The sequence below is a fragment of the Octopus bimaculoides genome, chromosome 6, assembly GCF_046866305.1.
Source record: "Octopus bimaculoides isolate indiv1 chromosome 6, ASM4686630v1, whole genome shotgun sequence".
Classification (NCBI taxonomy): Eukaryota; Metazoa; Mollusca; class Cephalopoda; order Octopoda; family Octopodidae; genus Octopus; species Octopus bimaculoides.
The window spans coordinates 114,557,637-114,577,602 of record NC_142933.1 but is presented as its reverse complement, the minus strand read 5'-3'; the positions used below and the strand labels follow the sequence as shown (position 1 = coordinate 114,577,602).

The 19,966-nt window shown below is 35.3% G+C and overlaps 1 protein-coding gene across 2 annotated transcripts in view; it reads right to left on the bottom strand.

Annotated features, from left to right (window-relative positions):
• The window catches only part of LOC106881458 (uncharacterized), a 48,101-nt gene extending 28,422 nt beyond the window's left edge, over nt 1-19,679 (bottom strand). For both annotated transcript variants that reach the window (XM_014931850.3, XM_014931851.3), the window contains exons 1-4: nt 19,135-19,679; nt 7,553-7,829; nt 3,696-3,809; nt 752-895 (exon numbers count right to left, since the gene is read on the bottom strand). In XM_014931850.3, the coding sequence (XP_014787336.1) occupies nt 752-895; nt 3,696-3,809; nt 7,553-7,829; nt 19,135-19,578 (979 nt within the window). In that variant the 5' untranslated portion in view covers nt 19,579-19,679. The remainder of the gene's footprint in view (nt 1-751; nt 896-3,695; nt 3,810-7,552; nt 7,830-19,134) is intronic.
• Nucleotides 19,680-19,966: the final 287 nt, after the last annotated feature.

Here is a 19,966-nt window from a genome sequence, read left to right as displayed (position 1 = left end):
AGTCTTCAATTTGGATCATGATATCACTTATGTTATTGATTATAACATATGATCTTGGAGCAGGACATGAGAGGAAGTGATGAAAGTTAGATCTATTGATGAGCCTTACACAGAAGATGAAACTAAACTGAGAAAAGTAGTGATATGTTGTACTACAGACTTATGTAGTTCATGAGAAAAAAACAAACTGATGTTTAAAATACGATCATGATGATGATAGTAATGATGCTGACAAGATGGATTTGTAAACTACATAAAGAAGTAGGAATTGTAGAAATTAAGATATATTTGAAACTAAATTTACAAAAATATACATTTGGTTGTAAATTAAAAAAAAAAAATTAATCATAATTTCTGAAGGGAGGGATGAAGAAGAAAAATAAAATTTTTCAAAATAATTATAATAATGATTCCTTTACTTGCCACAAGGGCACAAAATAATAATAATAACATTTAAATACAAATACTGAAAGAGGAAATGGAAGATAGTTATAACCAGTGGTTCTGTTACATTCTCAGAATGCATCAGCATGCAACATTCCATTTTAAGTTCAAATTAAAGTTAAAAAAATAAGAAAACAAACAAAATATTTACAATATATAACAATAAAAAACAAACAGTTTTAGAGAATGATAAAAGGAAAAAATGAATAAATAAAAAAAGTAACATGATACGAGAAAGCACTTTGACATTAGTTTAGCTAAACTAAGGCAAAAATGAAGAGGCAAAAATAAGAAAGAAAATATTTACCATTAGAAGAACATCCAAACTCATCTGAACCATCACCACATTGAGGTATTCCATCACAAACATTTGCCAGTTCAATGCATTCTACACCAATACTCTTAGAACCTCTTTCCTCACACTCAAAATGATGTTTGTCACATTGTCTTCCTAAAAATATAAGCAATAATAATATAACTTTTCATCATTAGCAAAAATATTCTCCTGTAAAATGTAACTGGTTAAAATGTATTTTGCTCAACCAAATATAAATCTATTTTCAATTTTAAGTTTATTTCACCCATTAAGTCAATTAACAAAGAATTTCTACCAGAGGAAAAAAAAATGTCTATTTCAGTGTTTCTCACAGAGAAGGGGCCAGCCCCTATCTGTGAGTGAATGTTGGGGTTCAAGAAGATAGAGAAAGAAGCTGATTAATTGCCATTATTATCATTTTTAATATCCATTTTCTATATTAGCATGGGCTGGATGATTTGACAGGAACCAACATGCCAGTTGACTGCACCAAGCTCCAATATTTGCTTTAGCAGGGTTTATATGGCTGGATGCCCTTCCTAATGTCAACTGCTTCACAGAGTGTAGTGAGTGCCTTTTGCATGGCACCAACACAAGTGAAGTCCACAAGTAATTTTCAAGACAAGACCCCTCAACTGGGGGAAGGGGTATTAATGAAGGTAGTTTTATGCCAGGTAATGAGAAGTTAAAAAAAAATTATAGAGGGACAGAAACAAGTGCAGTAGAGGAGATAGTTTTAAACTTTTAAAACTTGTCCAGCCTCACAGTGAAGGAAGACCAATAATATGAATGTAGAACTGGCAAAGTCATTAGAGCTGCAGAGTATTTGCTCCAACTTTCTGAGTTTAAATAGAACCAAGGTCAACCTTGCTTTGCTTTTTTTCCAGAGTCAATGGAAAAGTACCAGTCTAGAACTGTTAAGGTGTTGGGTGAGAAACCTTATGGTATTTCTTCCAGTCTTTTGCATTCTGAATTCAAATCCTGACACAGCCTACATGAAAACTAGACTTAATTCATTACCTGCTCTAACACCCCCAACCTGGCCCCTTGGGTGCCTTTAGTGGAGTCCACTCTATTGCAAGCATTTAGGCCAGGTGCCCACTTTGAAGATACCTTCCTCCCTCCTTCCCACTAGTCTTGAAGAGCCCTGTAAAGTATCATGGATACTACCTTCCTAATTAAAAGACTAAAACAAACAAAAAAAAACTTTGTTGTGTCTAGGGAAGGTCATTATGCCAATATTAATAACACACACTGGTTCAATTCCACTCCTTCATTATCAGTCAATTGGTTAAATATCCAATTAACTAATCGATTGTCTGATTTTTTTTTTTTTTTTTGTCCAAATCTCTTTCGTTGCTATTTCCAACCTTTTCAATGACATTTCTCTTAGTTAATGAACTCTATTTTGTCTTCTCATCATAAAAAGAGGAGTGGGCAAAAAATTTCATTAACATCTTGGTAGGTGGCTAGGGTTGGTATTTGACAGTTTGAGAACCATTAATCTACTACATGCTGTGATAGGTGCATGATTAAAAAATAACACACACATTCACTTTTCAATGTGAGCAGTGATATGTATTTTGTAACAGCCACATAACAATCTAACTATTATTTAACTGTAGAAGAGTAACAGTGAATATTTTTCAGCCAAATAGGCACAATATAATGAGTCATAAGTTCAACCATACTTGTTTAACTAATCACAATGGTGTCTTCAAAGTGACCTAGATAAAAACAAGTTTATTCAAACTAGCAGCAGAAAATTAAGATATTTTGGAAAGATTGGACTGTAACTTAAGATAGCCAAGATAAATATGAATTTATGATGTTAGACAGAAAATAATATAGGATCTGAGAGAACTGTGATTAATAAGGAACCAATTCAGAGCAGATATTGTTTCCGATATTAAAAACAGAAATGTATTTGCAGTTAAGTTCAGTCATTTCTAGAATCTTTATAGTTTAATTTGTTTTTATTGAAGTTCTTTTCTACAATCGCAGAGAGATAAGGATGTAACATCGTTACAGATATTCTTGTTGCCAGTAATGAAAAAATCTAATCATACAGTGGTATACAAACTATAATGAACTTCAGAAGACAATAAGACATTACAAGCCAGCTAAAAAGTATCTTCTCCATACTTAAATCTCTAACTATCTGCTGGTAGGCCTTTATTGGTACCTTAAGGAAAACAGTGAAGATTCTAGAAAAACCAAAATCAAGGAAATTAAAAAGAATATTCCAAGATTTGAGGAACTCTAAATAATAATGTTGTGTCAACTGCAGATAAACATGAAAGCTAATTAACAATCTTACAAATGTTACAGAATATTTTGCCCTTATAGACCAAGAAAATACCTGTAAGACCACTAACCACACCAAAAGAGTTTCATAAGTCCACATATTACATCAGGAGGGTTTCATAAGAACACTAACCAAGCCAGGAAAGTCCTACAATGCTGCTAATCAAACCAGGAAAGTCCTATAAAACTACTAATTAGATCAGGAAAATCCCATAAAACTGCTAATCAGCCATTCTGTCTAAGAATAAAGATATTTATTGAACCAATGTGAGTATCACTACATAGCCATTCGATCTGTTAGAAATAGCAGCACATGTCCCTCTTTATCCCCTACCGTCTTGAAAAGAAAGAGATACACTGAAAAATGTAGTCTTTGATCTGCAATGCCTGAGAGAAGACTAGGATGGTCATGAATGGAAGCAACTGTTTATCATAAGTCTGCTCAGTCAGAAATGACCAGGGGCTAAATAACAAAAAACAGTGATAACTACAATAAAAATAAAAAAGACCGATATTTAAAAAGCAAACAAATTATGGTAATTTTTCTTTCGTTCCAAGAAATTATTCCCTATAAATATTTCAAGTCATGAATCTTGATAGCAAAATTGAATTGAAAAGAGATACTCACTGCAAATTCCATATTTGATGATATAGCCCTCCTGACACCTACATTTCCCTTGGATACATTCTGCATGTCTGTCTTCACATTTATCTGCTGGTGTACACACATCATCAAGAGACACTAAAATAGAAATATTGCACAAATCCATTTTAATTAAAAATGTAAAAATGGCAGTGTGGTGTATAAAACACTAAATGGGGATATCAATAAATATGGTGTATAAAAAATATTTATATCAAATTAAACATACATTAAATAGTGACATGAATAAATATAGTGTATAAAAAAACACCATGTCCACCAAACTGAACATAAGCAAAACAGGAAAAACAAAACATAACAAGAAAAGAACAATATAAATGCTTGTTTTTCTTGTAATATAAATAATTTAGGATGGAAGAAAGAGAGGCCATAGCCTTTTTCAAGTTTTCTTACTGTGAGGAAGTTGACAGCCTTTATACATCCTGATGTGAGGTGATTGAAGTAACTGTGTATGGTAGAACAAGAGATAACTTCTGCATAATGTGGTTTTATTTGCAATTAAATGAGGTTTTGAGGGAGCCTCTCTGTGGACAGTCAATCTGTTAGAGATCACAACCAAATCTCCCTTAAAGCATATGCTATTATTTTAAGAGAGGATACACGAGATCAGACAGGGTAGCTTTTTCAAGAAATAAGCTCATCATCTGTTGTCCATGCTGCCATGGGTTGGACGGTTTGACTGGGCTCGCATGCTAGAAGGTTGTACCAGTCTGATTTGGCATGGTTTTCTACGGCTGGACGCCCTTCCTAATGCCAACCACTCTGAGAGTGTAATGGGTGCTTTCACGTGCCACCGGCACAGGTGCCATTTGCAAGACACAAGGGTGTGTTTACGTGCCAATTTGTGTGACACTGGTATCTGCCATGACTGCGATTTTGCTTGGCTTGATGGGTCTTCTCAAGCACAACATAATGCCAAAGGTCTTTGTCATTGCCTTCGTGAAACCCAACACTCAAAGGGAACTCAGCCAACTTGCCTCTGGGAAGCCGAACACTCAAAAGGAACTCAGCCACTTTGCTTCCATCAGGCCCAACACTTGAAAGGAACTCAGCCACTTTGCGTCCGTGAAGCCCAAAGTTCAAAAGATGATCTTCACATGCCACTAGCACGGGTGCATTTGGCTTGACAAGTCCTCTCAAGCACAGCATATCACTAAGGCCTCAGTCATCAGTCACTGCCTCTGTGAAGCTTAAAGTTCGAAGGTCATGCTTCACCACCTCGTCTTCCTGGGTCTACGTCTACCACAGGTTCACCCCACAGTTAGAGACTGACACTTATTTACACAGCTGTCCTCATCCATATACATCACATAACCATACCAGCACAGTCGTTTCTCTTGTACACCACATCTGGTTCTTCTTATGCCTAACTTTTCTCTCATGATACTTACACTCTGTTGAACATGCACACTGACATTGCACATCAAGTGAAGCTGAGTGGCTTCATTTCTTTCAAGCCTACACATGTCCTCGGCTGTCATGGCCCATATTTCACTGCCATCCAGCATAGCTGTTCGCACACAGGCATCAAACAATCTCCTTTCACTTTGAGAGAGAGGCCCTTTGTTGCTAGCAGAGGTAGGAGCTATCTGAACTTTGCCCAGCCTAATCTTATTCTCACAGCTACGCTCTTGGACCATCCACCTCCACTACTAACTTGGTCACCTAGATAATGGAAGCGATCTACTACCTCTAGCTTGCCCCACTGGTAGTTGATGGAATCTATTTTCAGCGCATTTTCAGCATTTATTGTACCTGTGCACCGTCCACATACAAAATTTAGTTTCCCTGTTAACCTTCTTCTGATGTTGCTGCACCTTTTATGTGTCCAAAGCTTACACCAAGTGCATCTGATGAAGTTTCTACCTACACCTTTTCTACAGATTAAGCAGGGCCATCTACCAGAAGGGATTTGCGATTTGTCTACCTTCCTACTTACTATGACTTTGGTTTTTGCTAGGTTAACTCTAAGGCCCTTTGATTCTAGACCCTGCTTCCATATCTGGAACTTCTCTAGTTCAGGTAGTGATTCAGCTATAAGACCAAGGTCGTCAGCATAGAGGAGCTCCCAAGGGCAGCCTGTCTTGAATTCCTGTTATTGCTTGAAGGACTATGGTGAACCCCTACTTGTATCCTGAATTCTTTGCTGTACTTGTTGCCCACCCTCACCTTACTGATAGTATCCCTGTACAAGGCAGGTATTTCTCCTGAAGTTGCCTTACCAGAAATCTAGCATCATTGGTGCTTCTATCTGATGCAAAACCAAACTGCATCTCATCTAGACTAATTCTCTACCTAATTAGCTATGACTCTCTCTGCAATTTTGATAACCTGATCCAACAATTTGATACCTCTGTAATTATTTCTATCTAAGGTATTACCTTTACCTTTTCAGCAGTTGACTATGGTGCTGCTACACCAGTCATTGGGTATGACTCCTTCATGAGCCATCTGATTTACAATATGGGTGACTAGACCATAACCCACACCACCAGATATTTTAAGCATCTCAGTAGTGATTCCTGATGGGCTAGGGGTTTTCCCTGTCTTGATATCCTTAATTGCTTTTTCTACCAGGGTACTGTTGATTAGGGTAGCTGGTTCCTCAATTGGCAAACTCTCCTCTTCCCATTAATTCTCTATGTTCAGCAGTCTTTCATAATGGTATCTCCAAGCCTCTTTCTTTGCAGACTCATTAAAAGCAAGTGCACCATCATCCATGCAGACACATTTCTCTCCTATGACATCACAATTTTCTCTCACACACTGTCTTGCAATCCAAAATACTTCAGTTCTTTGGTCCTCACGATGCTGAACATAGGCAAAACTTCTTTTCTGATGCATTTTATCAAACAGGGGAGCAGATGAAAGGTACAGTTAAGTAGGTGTACACAAGGAAACTAATGTGAGACTAGATACTGCAAAGTATTTTCAGTCAGCATACTTTTTTATTCCCATTGGCGATACACACACACATACTCATATATATATGTATGCTGCAGTTTGGAGCAAAATTCTAGCACAAAGGTTCTTAACTAAAATCATGACAGAAATTTTATATTTAAATATGAACACTTTAAAACAGACAGTTTTGTATCATGGAATCTATCAGATGTAGATAGGTATCAAAAGGGTTAAGAGAGGGCCTTGACAATTCCTTGAGAATGTTGTATAAATGCAAAAAAAAAACAAAAAAAACAGTAGCAGAATTGTTAGCACACCAGGCAAAATACTTAGCAGCATTTTATCTGTCTTTATGCTGAGTTCAAGTTCTGCCATGGTTAACTTCACCTTTCATCCTTTCAGAGTCAATAAAATAAGTACCAGTTGAGCACTGGGGTCAATATAATTGACTTACCTCCTCCCCCAAATTTGCTGGACTCGTGCCAAAATTTGAAACCAATCATCATCATCATCATTTAACATGTGTTGTCCATGCTGGCATGGGTTGGATGGTGTGACCAGAGCTAGCAAGCCAGGGGGCTGCACCAGATTCCAGTCTGATTGGACCTGGTTTCTATGGCTGGATGCCTTTCCTAATGCCAACCACTTTGCAAAGTGTGCTGGATGCTTTTATGTGGCACTACACAGGCACTTTTATGTGACACTGCACAGGTGCTTTTACATAGCACCACATGAGCACTTTATGTGGCACCACATGGGCACTTTTACATGGCACTGCATGGGTACTGCACAAACACTTTTACGTGGCTCCGCACAAGCGCTTTTATGTGCCACTGCATGGGTGCTTTTACGTAGCATGCAAAAGTACATAGAATAAAGAAAGAAAACTATAGCAAAATATATAAACATTTGGTTACCTATTTTTGTTCTTTTTTTCAAAGTAGTAGGCTGGAATGTAGTAGGGGTTGTTGTTGTTGTTGTTGTAGTTGTGGTACTTTGTACTATAGAGTCCTTTGAAGAGCCTTGGTTATCGAGGCCTGCCAGCTCACTTTCATGTTTGATTGCAAGGTGTGCGTGAGATGTCTCCACTTTATCTTTCATTTGCTGGAAATTCATGGAGATGTAACTGTTGTGTGGGGCAAAAACACAAACACTTGGATTTCCGCAGTCAAAAAGGTAACAGCTGTAATCCTTCTGCAAAATTATAGTATGAAAAAAAATTAAATAAAGCAATTTTCATGAAGAACAATTTAATCTCAGAAGAATAAAGGAAATGTATTTTGTTTTAAGGTGGTTTTTAATAAAATCTACCATATCATATCAGCAGTAATAGTGAAACTGTTGCTACCACCACCACCACCACTACCATAGCCAGTAACAACAATAGTGAATCTATCACATCACAATCATCATCAGTAGCAACAATAAAAGTTTTCCTTTTTTATCATCATTAATAAAGTATTTCTCTTTATTTCTCTCAGTCTTCCTTTATTGTCTATTTACTTGATGTTTTTTTTTTTTACTTTACTCCAGTTTACAACATACGACCAGTTAATTCTTTCTTATGAAATAATAACACAACTCTTTTCCATATTAATTAAGCTGGCATTAATGAAGAATTAGTTTTCTCATAAAATATAGATACTTTAAATCATGAAACAAGAGGGTTGTTATCAAAAGGGTTAATCCTTATCGTTCATTTTTCCCAATTTCATCTCTATAGCTTACTTGTCAAAAACAATTAGCAAATGACTTGTCAATGGATCCAAACTCTATTCCACTTGAAATGTGTTCGCATGCCTGTGCATAAAAACCCTCCTTCACATTTTCTTTTTATTGTAATTGGAAAAAAAAAACCTCTCAATGTTCATTTTCTTAATTTCCTATTTTTTTAACACAGCAATAAACTATCACAAGTATGTCATTCAACAGGTCTCAATAACTAACAATAAAGACTTGTAATAAAAACCATAGAATATGTAATTACAAAAGGTGAATGGAATTGGGTAGGATCCAATAATATTAAGACAAGTTGAACTTTTTTTCTGTGCTTAAAAATAATAACAATACAAGCAATGAATTAGAATGATGTAAAATGACAGTAAATGCATAAACTAATCACAATTCAGACATTGTGAGTTATATTGTCAATTCAAAGACATTTGTTTCATGATCAGTCCCAGAGATGAAAGGAATGACAATGAAATATAAGGAAAGCAAAGGTATCAACCTCTATTTACTTGTGAAACCATTGAAAAATCTAACATATAACCTGAGCACATAACTAATAAATATAAGAACTTAAAAGAATATACTCCAGAAACCTTCTGTTATTATAAAAAGTAGACATGAAATATTTTGTGATCAGATTTATTTTGAATCTCAGAATCTGTTGTTTTTTATGACCACTCAATTATTAAGCCACAAATCTTTACAAAACTTGAATAATCAATTGGAGAGATACTTAATAAACCATGTAGCTGGTTAACACAACAGTCAAATATATCTTTATTGTCTTATCAATATATAGTATTTCATAAGGCGGTGAGCTTGCAGAAATGTTAGCCTGCCAGCGAAATGCTTCGCGGTATTGCATCTGTCTTTACATTCTGAGTTCAAATTCCGCTGAAGTCGACTTTGTCTGTCATTCTTTCAGGGTTGATAAATTAAGTACCAGTTGCATACTGGGGTTGATCTAATCGACTGGCCCCTCCCCCAAAATTTCTGGCATTGTGCCTAGAGTAGAAAAGAATATATGGTATTTCATGATTTTGGCACTGTTCCACAGGCTGGATGTTCTTTCTGTAACCAACCACTTTTCGCAAAAGATGACAAAGGAACACAAGAAATAGTGAGATGTGTTGGAGAAGACCTGCCCAACACCTGTAAGCATGGTAAGGAATATGTAAAATTGATGAAGATGATGATGCCCGTCTTATATCATGGAATCACATGTCACTATTTCTTTCTTAACTAGCATGAAAAATACAGATAGAATGGTTATTGAAAAAAAAAATGTGTTTTTAACTGAATTTAAATAACTTAATTTTAAGTGGGAGTATGGTCTATTAATTAAATTCTATCACTGATGAAATAACTAAAATGTATTTAGTAGATTATAAAGTCTGATATTGAACTTTCCTATAGCTGATTTATATTTGAGGGATTTAACATAATGAAACATGTAGCCAATCATTATCATCATCATCCTTTAATGTTTGTTTTCTATGCTGGGGCATGCATTGGGTGTTTTGACCAGAGCAGGTAATCCAGGGAACTGTACCAGGTTCCAGTCTGATTTGGCTTGGTTTCTATGGCTGGAGTGGCACCAGCACAAGCACTTGTAACTGGCACTGACACGAGTGCTTTTTATTTGGCACTGACACAGAACTCTTGCAGGCCAATCCCCTTTATCAGGAGGAGCAGCATTAACACTTCTGCTGTGGAGGATGGGTCTTCTTGAGTACAAGGCAAGTCATTAATGAGCCAGTAGTTTATTACCCATGTGATATAGGTGTACTTAATTAGAACTAATCAAAGCCTCTACAGAATAAAACTTCTATTAGTATACAACCAAGTTCTATGACATAGCTATTACTTTCTCACAATGGATCAATTACAACTTCTGTCATAAAATATATTATTTTGCCATTTTTGCTTTCACTAACAAGACAATAGACAATATTGTGAGCGATAGTAGAAAGTCTTGACCTGTTACAATTAGTAGTTATCAAATCTTACCCTATCATCTTAAAAAGAGACACATTTAATAATGTAGTCATATATATATATATATATATATATATATATTGTATTTAAAAAATGGGGTGGTCAGGACTGGAAGGCCAGTGACTACAGGTCTGCTTAATCAGGACTGACACAGAGCTAAACAATAACGTAATATTGTTGGGATATGACAAACAGCGTATAATTTTATTCTCCAAAATTATCTTCAATTATGATAATTTAACCTTTTTATTATAAAATTTAATTCTAATTTTTCTTACAATTCATAAACTTTTCATATATATATATATATATATATATATATATATATAAATGTAAGATCCAGGGATCAAGGTGTAGGAAGAAAGTTAGCTTCAAGCAACCCGCAGTGAATATAAAAAAAGCAACTTTCAAGAACAATAGTGGTTTATTGAAATGGAAGGTTGCGGATTTTTTTTCTATATCAAAGAACGATGAGCTGAGAAAAAGTTCTTTTTATATTCCACGGTAGGCAAGTATGCAAAAAAGAATACAAGAGATATGGAATGGAGTATGGAAAATCCAGGATACTTATGTTTCATAGCAAGTGGAACCTCAGAAGTGGTAGAATCCAAGTGAGGTGTATATACAGGTAAGAACACTGCCTTGGTAATAAGCTCTGAAGTTCACGCCTTGAGTGACAGCACTTACTAAAGCAGCCACACTTTGTTGCCAGAACCACAGTTACAATCTGTCAGATGATAAGTAGGGAGGGACAGATGGTGCATTTTGGGCCATTCCTAAGAAAATGATGACTGTGTAGTTCCCACCCTCACCCACAGCAATAATGTATATACACTGGTCAACTACCCTAGTAACAATGTGAACATATGTTTATACGATGTACAACATAGTAAAGAATAAATCTGGGGAAGTTTACATTGGTAGCCCCATTCACAAATTGCATTTTATGTGTTAAAGAACACATTCATGTAAATGCTCCCTATGTTAAAAAACATTTGGAGAAATATTATAAATAGGATATAGTGGTGATCATCAAAACCCCAGAATGGAATACTGGAAATCTGAGGAAAAAAGAAGCTATTCTTATTAATAAAATAAATGTCACCATCAACAACAGGCAAGAGATGTGTGACACTAATTGGATAACACTAAAAAGCTGCACATACTGCACCCTTCATCCCTACATAATTATGTAGATTAGTACTGAACTCCCAATTTTCTTTTGATAGATATTTTTTGAAGTCAAAATACTGGAAAACAAGAGGAAAATGTCAAGTTTAGTTTTTTTTTTGTTTTGTTTGTTTACATTCCTTTATTTCCAATTTGCATTGTAATGACTTTCTAAAACACAACATAAAGGTTATATTTTATTAATTAGATAATTTTACTGAATTAGTTACTGCTAAAATATGAAAAAGGTTAGGAAAAGGTTAGACAAAGATTGTTTATTAGCATATTTGGAAAACTAGGAATTTCATTTCAACTATATTAAGCTATTTGAATTTGTTCTTATTTACAGAAAGCATGAACTAAAATCATTTATTTATATAGTAAAAGAAAAAGAAAAAAAAAACTTTATATGAAAATTAATTCTTTTATTTTTAAAAATATCTACAGTAAAATAAACTGGTTTAATTAATAACTGATCATTGCAACAATAATTGGACTTTTCTAATTGTTTGCTTCAAGAGAAAAAAAAATATCCATATGATGAACTTTGATGGTACAGGAATACATTGACTTAATAATTCAATTGGTTCTAAATGTCTACTCATTATGTGAAAGATCATTAAGTCAAAGGCAAATTTCATATAGAAACAATATTATATGGAAGGTGAGTACATTCTTGCTGATGAGACTGGATGCAAGAAGTTTTTAAAACTGTTAAATAAGGTGCAATAAAATAATAATTTAAGCATAACCAATGGTTGGATTAACTAAATACTTCATAAATAATAAACAATCAAATATTTCCAGTTATTTTTTTATTCATTACTGAATATTTCTTTGCATCTCATTTTGGGTTCCACCACTAGATTTATAATTATCTGATAGGTGACTGTTCTTGTTAGCCTTATTATGCTAAAACACAATAGCTTTAGCTAGAAATCAGCTACCATGATTTGGAAAGTTGGATGAATTAAAAAGTTTTAAGATGAAAGAGTAGTAGAGAGAATATGAATATACTATGTTCATGTGGTAATTAAACTTTGAAAGCAATCATTATAAATGTTTATCATTTATTTGCACAGTTAACTGAGTTTTTATTTTATGTTGTTTTCTTTTTTTCTTTAAAAAAAAAAAGAAAATCATTAAACTGGGGAATTATTAAATGTATGGTTGTGAAGTGAGGTATTGCTGTATGAAACTTGCCAAGATTTCTGTTGATAAACACTACTCAAATAAAACAGTTTAATAATGCTTGAACACAATACAGCTTACGCTGCAGGACATTAAAGATTAGTTATAAGCTTAGAAATTTCAATAAGTTGATGAACCAGGTTGTTAATTGTGATTGGATTTTGTATTGTGGTAGGTTATAAGTAAACTATCTCTTATTACATATCCTTTAATGACAATTTGATTACTTTGTTCTTAATATAATGTTTTATGAATAATGGTACAAAGCAACAATGGGTTTCCATCTATTAGTAAAATGCAATAGATGTTATTGCCAGATAATTATATTAGGTGATGGTCAGACTAGGAAAACCAATAAAAAACGTCAATGAGGTCTCTAAGTCTGTTAGATGGTAGGGAGTGATGCAAGGGAATCATCCCTTACAGTCTTAAAAAAAGAAAAGCACATTGTGGTTAATAAGTTCACTTTGCAACTAACATGATTTTATGTTCAACCCAGCACTGTGCTTACTTTAGACCAGTGTCTTCTACCATAATGTTTAACTGACCAAAGACTGAGTAGAATCAATGTGGAAGCCTGCTGGAGTGGCCATTCCGATTCTTGGGTGGGAGAATTTGATCTTTGCTAGGTTGAAAACCACTACCAGGTTCTTAGGTGCCTTTAACACAGCACACATGTGCTGCAAGTATTTGGGTGAGGTCTCCTGCTTGAGGATCACTTTCTGCCACCAATCTTGAATGCTCAAGAAAGTGTCATGAGTACTAACTATTCTAAGTGGTTTAATAACCCTATATGATAAAATATTTTTAGTAGAACAAGAATCATGCCAAGGTTCCTTTATTGGTCCAGATGGGAGGGAATTAGACTAAGGGTTGATATGTGTGTGTGTGCATGTGTGTGAGTGTGAGGCCTGTTATGATGCAGAGAATTAAGACGGCTTCTTGTATTGTGAGAGAAAAGTTGAAAGTTAAACTAAGACTGGCATAATTGAGCAAGAAAACACAACTTCATAGATCCTTAATCTAAAATGGAATAACCCAAATCTCCTTCAAACATTCAATAATCTTTAACAATGGGTGACATGCTTAAGTTTTAAATCTAAGGACAAGAGGGATTTAAATAAAAGACAATAAAGACAAAATGGCCATAGCTAAAATGCCAACTGGATGAAGTGTCAACCTAGATGAACAGGATAGAAATTTTATTGTGTGAGAGAAAAGGATACTCATAATAAACACGTAAGGTTTGAAAATAAAGGGATACAAGGTGAAATCAGAATTACTGTAGCTTTAATTGATTCAGATTTTAAAATCTATAGAACATCAATTTAGGAGACGGTGTAATCTACATGTAACAATAGGCTGGAAAAGGATGATGATGAGTTTAAGCTTTTAGAGACATCAAAAGTCTGTGAATCACTATATTTTTTTAAAGGATATTTCCAGGGTAATCTTCCAAACAATTGAAAGAATTCATTCATGAGTACTCTTACTGCATATCTGCTAAATATGAATACTGTTGTCATCTTTTGTGCACTCATACTTTACACTGGGTACATTATATGTAATTCCTACCAACTCCTTTTCTGCAAGTTGAGCATGGCCATTTTCCAGATGTTAGTAAAATTCTGTTTTCTCTCCTGAAGGCCTCTTGATTGTAGGTTTTCCTTCATCATCATCATCATTTAACGTCCATCTTCCATGCATGCAGAAGCAGGACAGTTGACAAGAGCTGGCCAGGTAAAAAAAACTACCCTAGGCTATTGTGTTTGTTTTGGCAGGGATTTTACGGCTGGATGCTCTTCCTAACACCAACCACTCTGCAGATTGGACTCAGTGCTTTTTACGTGGCACTAGCATAAGCAAGGTTAATTTTAGCATGATTTTTATAGCTGGATGCCCTTCCAAATGCCAACCACATTACAATGTGGACTGGATGCTTTTAACGTGACATCAACACTGGCAGGGTGACCAGGTAACTCGCAAGACAAGGAATTATGAGAGGGGCAGAGCATTTGAGGAGGGGAACTTGTGTCAGAGGATGATAGGTTAGAGTGTAACAGAGAAATAGTGAGGCAAAAATAGGTGTCTTGCTACAGAGGAGGTAAATGGTTACCCAGTGAGAGAGAAAGAGAAAAGAGATAGAGAGTGAGAGAGAAGTACAAGAAAAAGGCCAGAAACAAGTGTGCTGATGTGAAGGAGATACTTGGTTACCTAGTCAGAAGAAAAACAAGAGGAGGAGAGAGAGAGTGAGCAAGGGAAAGAGAGAGAGAGAGAGAGAGAGAGAGAGAGAGAGATAGAGAGAGTAGGCAGCAGCAAAAGTGTAAGAGAGAGCAGAAGAGAGATGGTGTAGTGCTAGGGTATACTCACAAGTAACAAGGATCTGAACATAGAACCTGGATAGAAAAATAGGGTGGGTGTTGGGGGAGGGGGCAGTGATGCAGTGAGGGCAAGAAAGGAGATTGGAAAACAATCATAGTTTATGAAGAGGAAATGTGAAGAAGATAAAGATGCAGCTAGGAGTTGTTTGGTTTTTTGGGGCAGAGTGGGTGAAAAGTGTGCTGTTACATGTGGGTGGGACACAAATCTTCTACCATTCAGTTTCATGGACAGGAAGAGCCTCATATCACCAAACATCTTGGTCCATTGTCATTTCCTCCATGAGCCCCAAGATCAGTCCTTACCACTTCATCACATATCTTCGTGGACCTCCCTTTTCCACAGATACCATCCACTTTCAGTGACAAGCACTTCTGTATACAGTTGTCTTCACTCCTACGCATCACATCCAAACCAATGCATTCTCCTCTCCTGCATTACCACATTTAATCCCTCTTATGCCTAACTTTTCTCTCAACAGTTGTGCTTTGTCAGTCATGCACACTGATGTTGCAAATCTAACGGAGCCTACTACCTTCATTCCTCTCCAGTTTATGTACGTCCTCTGCAGTCAGAGCCCATGTCTCACTACCATGTAACATAGCCATTCTCACACAAGCATACAATCTAGCTTTTGCCCTGAGAGAGAGTTCTTTTGCTGCCAACAGAGGTAATAGTTCTCTGAACTTCTTCTATCTTATTCTTATTCCAGAGAATAATAAACAGGAGGGGTCTAAGAACCAAACCATGACAATGAATTACCTGCATGTTAAATTCTCAGCTGAACTTGATTCTAGCTCTCACCTTTCTGACAGCATTTTTGTTTATGGCTTGTATATGGCTCTCACAAACAGTTCAATTACATCTAGTGCTCTTATACCATACACCATCAAACTTCAGGACATGGTGTCCTATCATGAGCCTTCTTCAGGTTAAAAAAATGCAAGGTACAATAGCTTGCTCTTGGTTGAGAACTTCTTTAGTTATCTCATTAGGAAGAGAGCATCAATAGCACTCTGTCGTGGCACAAGCACAAACTACATCTCACTTAAAGCTGATTCTTTTCTTGATACAAAAATCAATATTTCATTCAACAGTTTCAAGGTAAAAACAATATTCCAAGGGAGTCAACAGTTGCTCATGGCTGACAATGTAATTTTGACATTTATAAATTGAAATTTCCAGAAAATAAATTGTACAGGAGATAGTGATGTGATGTGCATTTGGCATTTCTTGAAATGTTTGAACGTCTAGTGTTGCTAATCAAATTTTTAGATTCTAATTAGTCTCAAGTCAGCCCAAATCTACATTATCCAATGCTAATTTTTTTTAAGATGGCAAAATTTGATTTGAGAGTGATTTCGCTGCTATTGCTATTTGGTTGTGTGAATACATAGATACACTTATAATATTGCACATAGAAAATTCAAGTCAAATGCTTTGGAATGAGAATGGTAGATGACATTGCTTGTTTAAGAATATATGAAGTTAGTGACAATTGTGACCATATAGTATTTAGTACTTTGTTACATATGGTAAACCCTAAGAAGAGATAAGGGAATTCAGGTAAGCTTTTACATCAATTAAACATATATTTGGAGTAATATCCTGATGACACAAATGTCAAGTCAGAGACTTAAAGCCAAGACAACAACAAAAAAGTGAAAAAGGTTGTTAGTTTATTGAGCACAGGTCAGCAACGGCCAAGCTGACTATGATGAAAGATGTTCCAACTATGACCATGCTATTTTTTACTCAAACACTGTATCTAAGACTATATTACCTAATAGTTCCCTGGATGATAACATTTCAACTTTTGTTATTTTGGTCAACTCAGATTCGTCACCATAATGTAAATGCAAAAACACTTAAGTGTCAGACACACCAGAGATACAAAATGAAGTTAGATATGTACTAACTGTACAACTTAGAGGCATATGGATGTTCATGAAAAAGCCCCAAAATATGTTAGGATGTAATACATGGTCAAAACCTGCTTTCAACCAGCAGCATCTGTTATGTAATATTCAAACCTTTTTAAGAAAACGTAGATACACTAATACAATGCAGGAATGTTACCACAACACTTTCCGCCATCTGATCTGGACAAATGCAAAACACCAAAATAGCTAAAAATAGTATAAAATGAAATAAGATAATTTCCTCAATTGGGCCTACTCGCAGCTTGGTTGCAAGCACCTATGATTTTCTTCCATATGTAACATCTGACTATCATTTGCAAAAAGAAATCGAGTAGTAACGCCATTTGACAATGCCTTGTAACTTGGATTGAATGAGTCAACAAAAGAGCCTCAGAATGGTCGCTGCTAAAATAGCAATAAAATCTCTCCAAAATCACGCCACACTGCCTTAAAATAAAGGATACAAATCGATAATATAGTTCAGAGTATACCAAAGCTTGAAAAAAAAATTTGAAGAAATGGTCATGGTTAGATTGCCTTTGATTTATAGGTCAACTTGATCAGGACTGACCAAGGGGCTAAGCAACAACTGGAATGGAAATCTAATTAGACCACAAACCAGATGGGTTCGTCCATACAAAAAAAGCATCAGGTAGTTTACTGTAAAACGAGCTTGCAACTGAGGGATGGACGAGATCTACGAACAATAGTTGAACACACATGACTGCAGTATGTGGTTCTGGCAATGTTTGTTAATAATAGAAATTAATATGGAAAATTGCACATCTGATCATTAAAGATTTATGCAACAACGCCACTCACAAAGCTCCGTATGTTTTCTCTCTCTCTCTTTCTCCCTCACACACACACAAGCTCTCTCACTCTGAATATGAAGTGGCGGTAGTGGTGGTGGTTAGTGATGTTTAACTGGATCCATATAATTTCTCCTTTCCTTGTTACAGTTAGTGAAAATGAAAGAGAGAATCTCTGGGACAAGTGCATATCTAGCAGTAGCAGAAAAATGGGAGCGATGTAATAAGACACATAAACACATATGTGATCGATTACAAAAGATGCGAAATATTAACTGACAGGTTCTTATGACATAAATGTGTATATGCATATATGAAAGAGAAAGACAGTGGGATATATATATATATATATATATATATATATATATATATATATATATATATATATATATATATATATATATATATAGAGAGAGAGAGAGAGAGAGAGAGAGAGAGAGAGAGAAAGAGAGAGAGAGAGAGAGAGAGAGATAGAGTTCGAATTTATGTATCATAGAAACAAGAATGTACTTATACGAAAAAAAATGAAGTGTATAATTTATAATGTGTAGCCAATATCAGCTTCGACTGAAAAGATCAATGATTAAGGGTGTTCTAACCCTGAACATACTCGGTTATTTTTCTTTCGTTTTCGAGCAGTATATTTTGGATTACTTAATAATGCAGCCTTGCTTGTTTAAGACAGTAAAGGCGTGGTTTAAAGGAGATTCTTCTGTTATTTCCAGCATGTCGACCAACTACGTAGAGGCCTTAATTCATTGGTTTGAGTAGTGATCGTGATAATACTTTATAATATTCTTGTACAGCTTTCAATAATCTAAATTTTGTCCCTGAATGGGGCAAAATATGTATTCAAGTACATTCGTTAGAAAAGAAAGAGAGAGAATGTGTATATGTATAAGATCGCCATATCACTGAATGAAACGACTTAAAAAAAAAGCTGTTGGACCTATTCAACAAACAGAACAGTTGTTTTAGTGACCTCACCTATTCTTTCTTATGATTAATTACATCGAGCATAGGCAAACTGCTCCTATCTCTCTCTCTCTCTCTCTATATATATATATAAGTAATTAACCCATCTTTCTATACCTTATTTATTAGTGTATTTTACTTATTTAAGACGCAATGGAAAAGTGTGCTTTGAGTGAGATTTGGCAGTTATGCATGACAAGTCGCACGATTAAGAAGTGGCTCTCCCATTGACTCGATTATAAAGAGGTGTGAGATGTCGTGCTGGGATATCCTCAATATAAAAAAATAACAAATATATATATATACATAATGCACATTTACCTTATTCTCGAATATAGCTTCATTACATCCTTTTGTGTCACAACATTTCTTGGCACAATCCGCACTATTGTCAGCCTGAGCATATTTCATGAATTTTGCTCCCGCTGTCAGAGAGCTGTTTGTTTTGATGATGACGCTTGTATTCCTGCTATAGTGGCAGACGCCATGCTCAGCCTGTGATCCAGAAACAGATAACGTACCCGAATTATCCTGATCGGGTGTTTTTATATTTCCTCGCAGATTATCTGCCTGTTTCGTAGGTATTTGTGTTTCACTCTGGGCATCACTGTTTTGCAACAAATCCTGTTGGCCCCGCTTCGATCGTTCCAGTCTCTTACTCAACCTAATAGCTATAGAAGGTCCTTGTTCAAAGTCCTCAGCAATAAATTCTGAAGCTAAACAGTATAAAAATATACACGGAAAGATAAAAAGAGGTTTCATCATTGTTTTAAATTAAAAAAAAGGACAAATTATAGGTAACTCATAAGCAATAACTAGACAAGCATTACACAAGACGGTCAACGAACGGAACCATTTTTGGAGACGCGAGCATGCGTTAGCGGAAGTTATTGGAAATGACATTTCGGAATGAAAATAACTTCGAAGAAAATCTCAAACATACGTCACAAAAGAAAACAGATTAATTTCTTTGCTGTTTATTTATTTTACACATATATAAAGTCAAAAAAAGAAAACAAGAAAAAAAAACAGGGTTCCGTTCAAATATGAAAAAAAAAAAAAAGAATTCTAATTGATCTTTTTCACATATAATAAAACAATTGTGTTTCGTTTAATTTTGCGATTCCATAAATCAAATTTTATTTAACAAAAT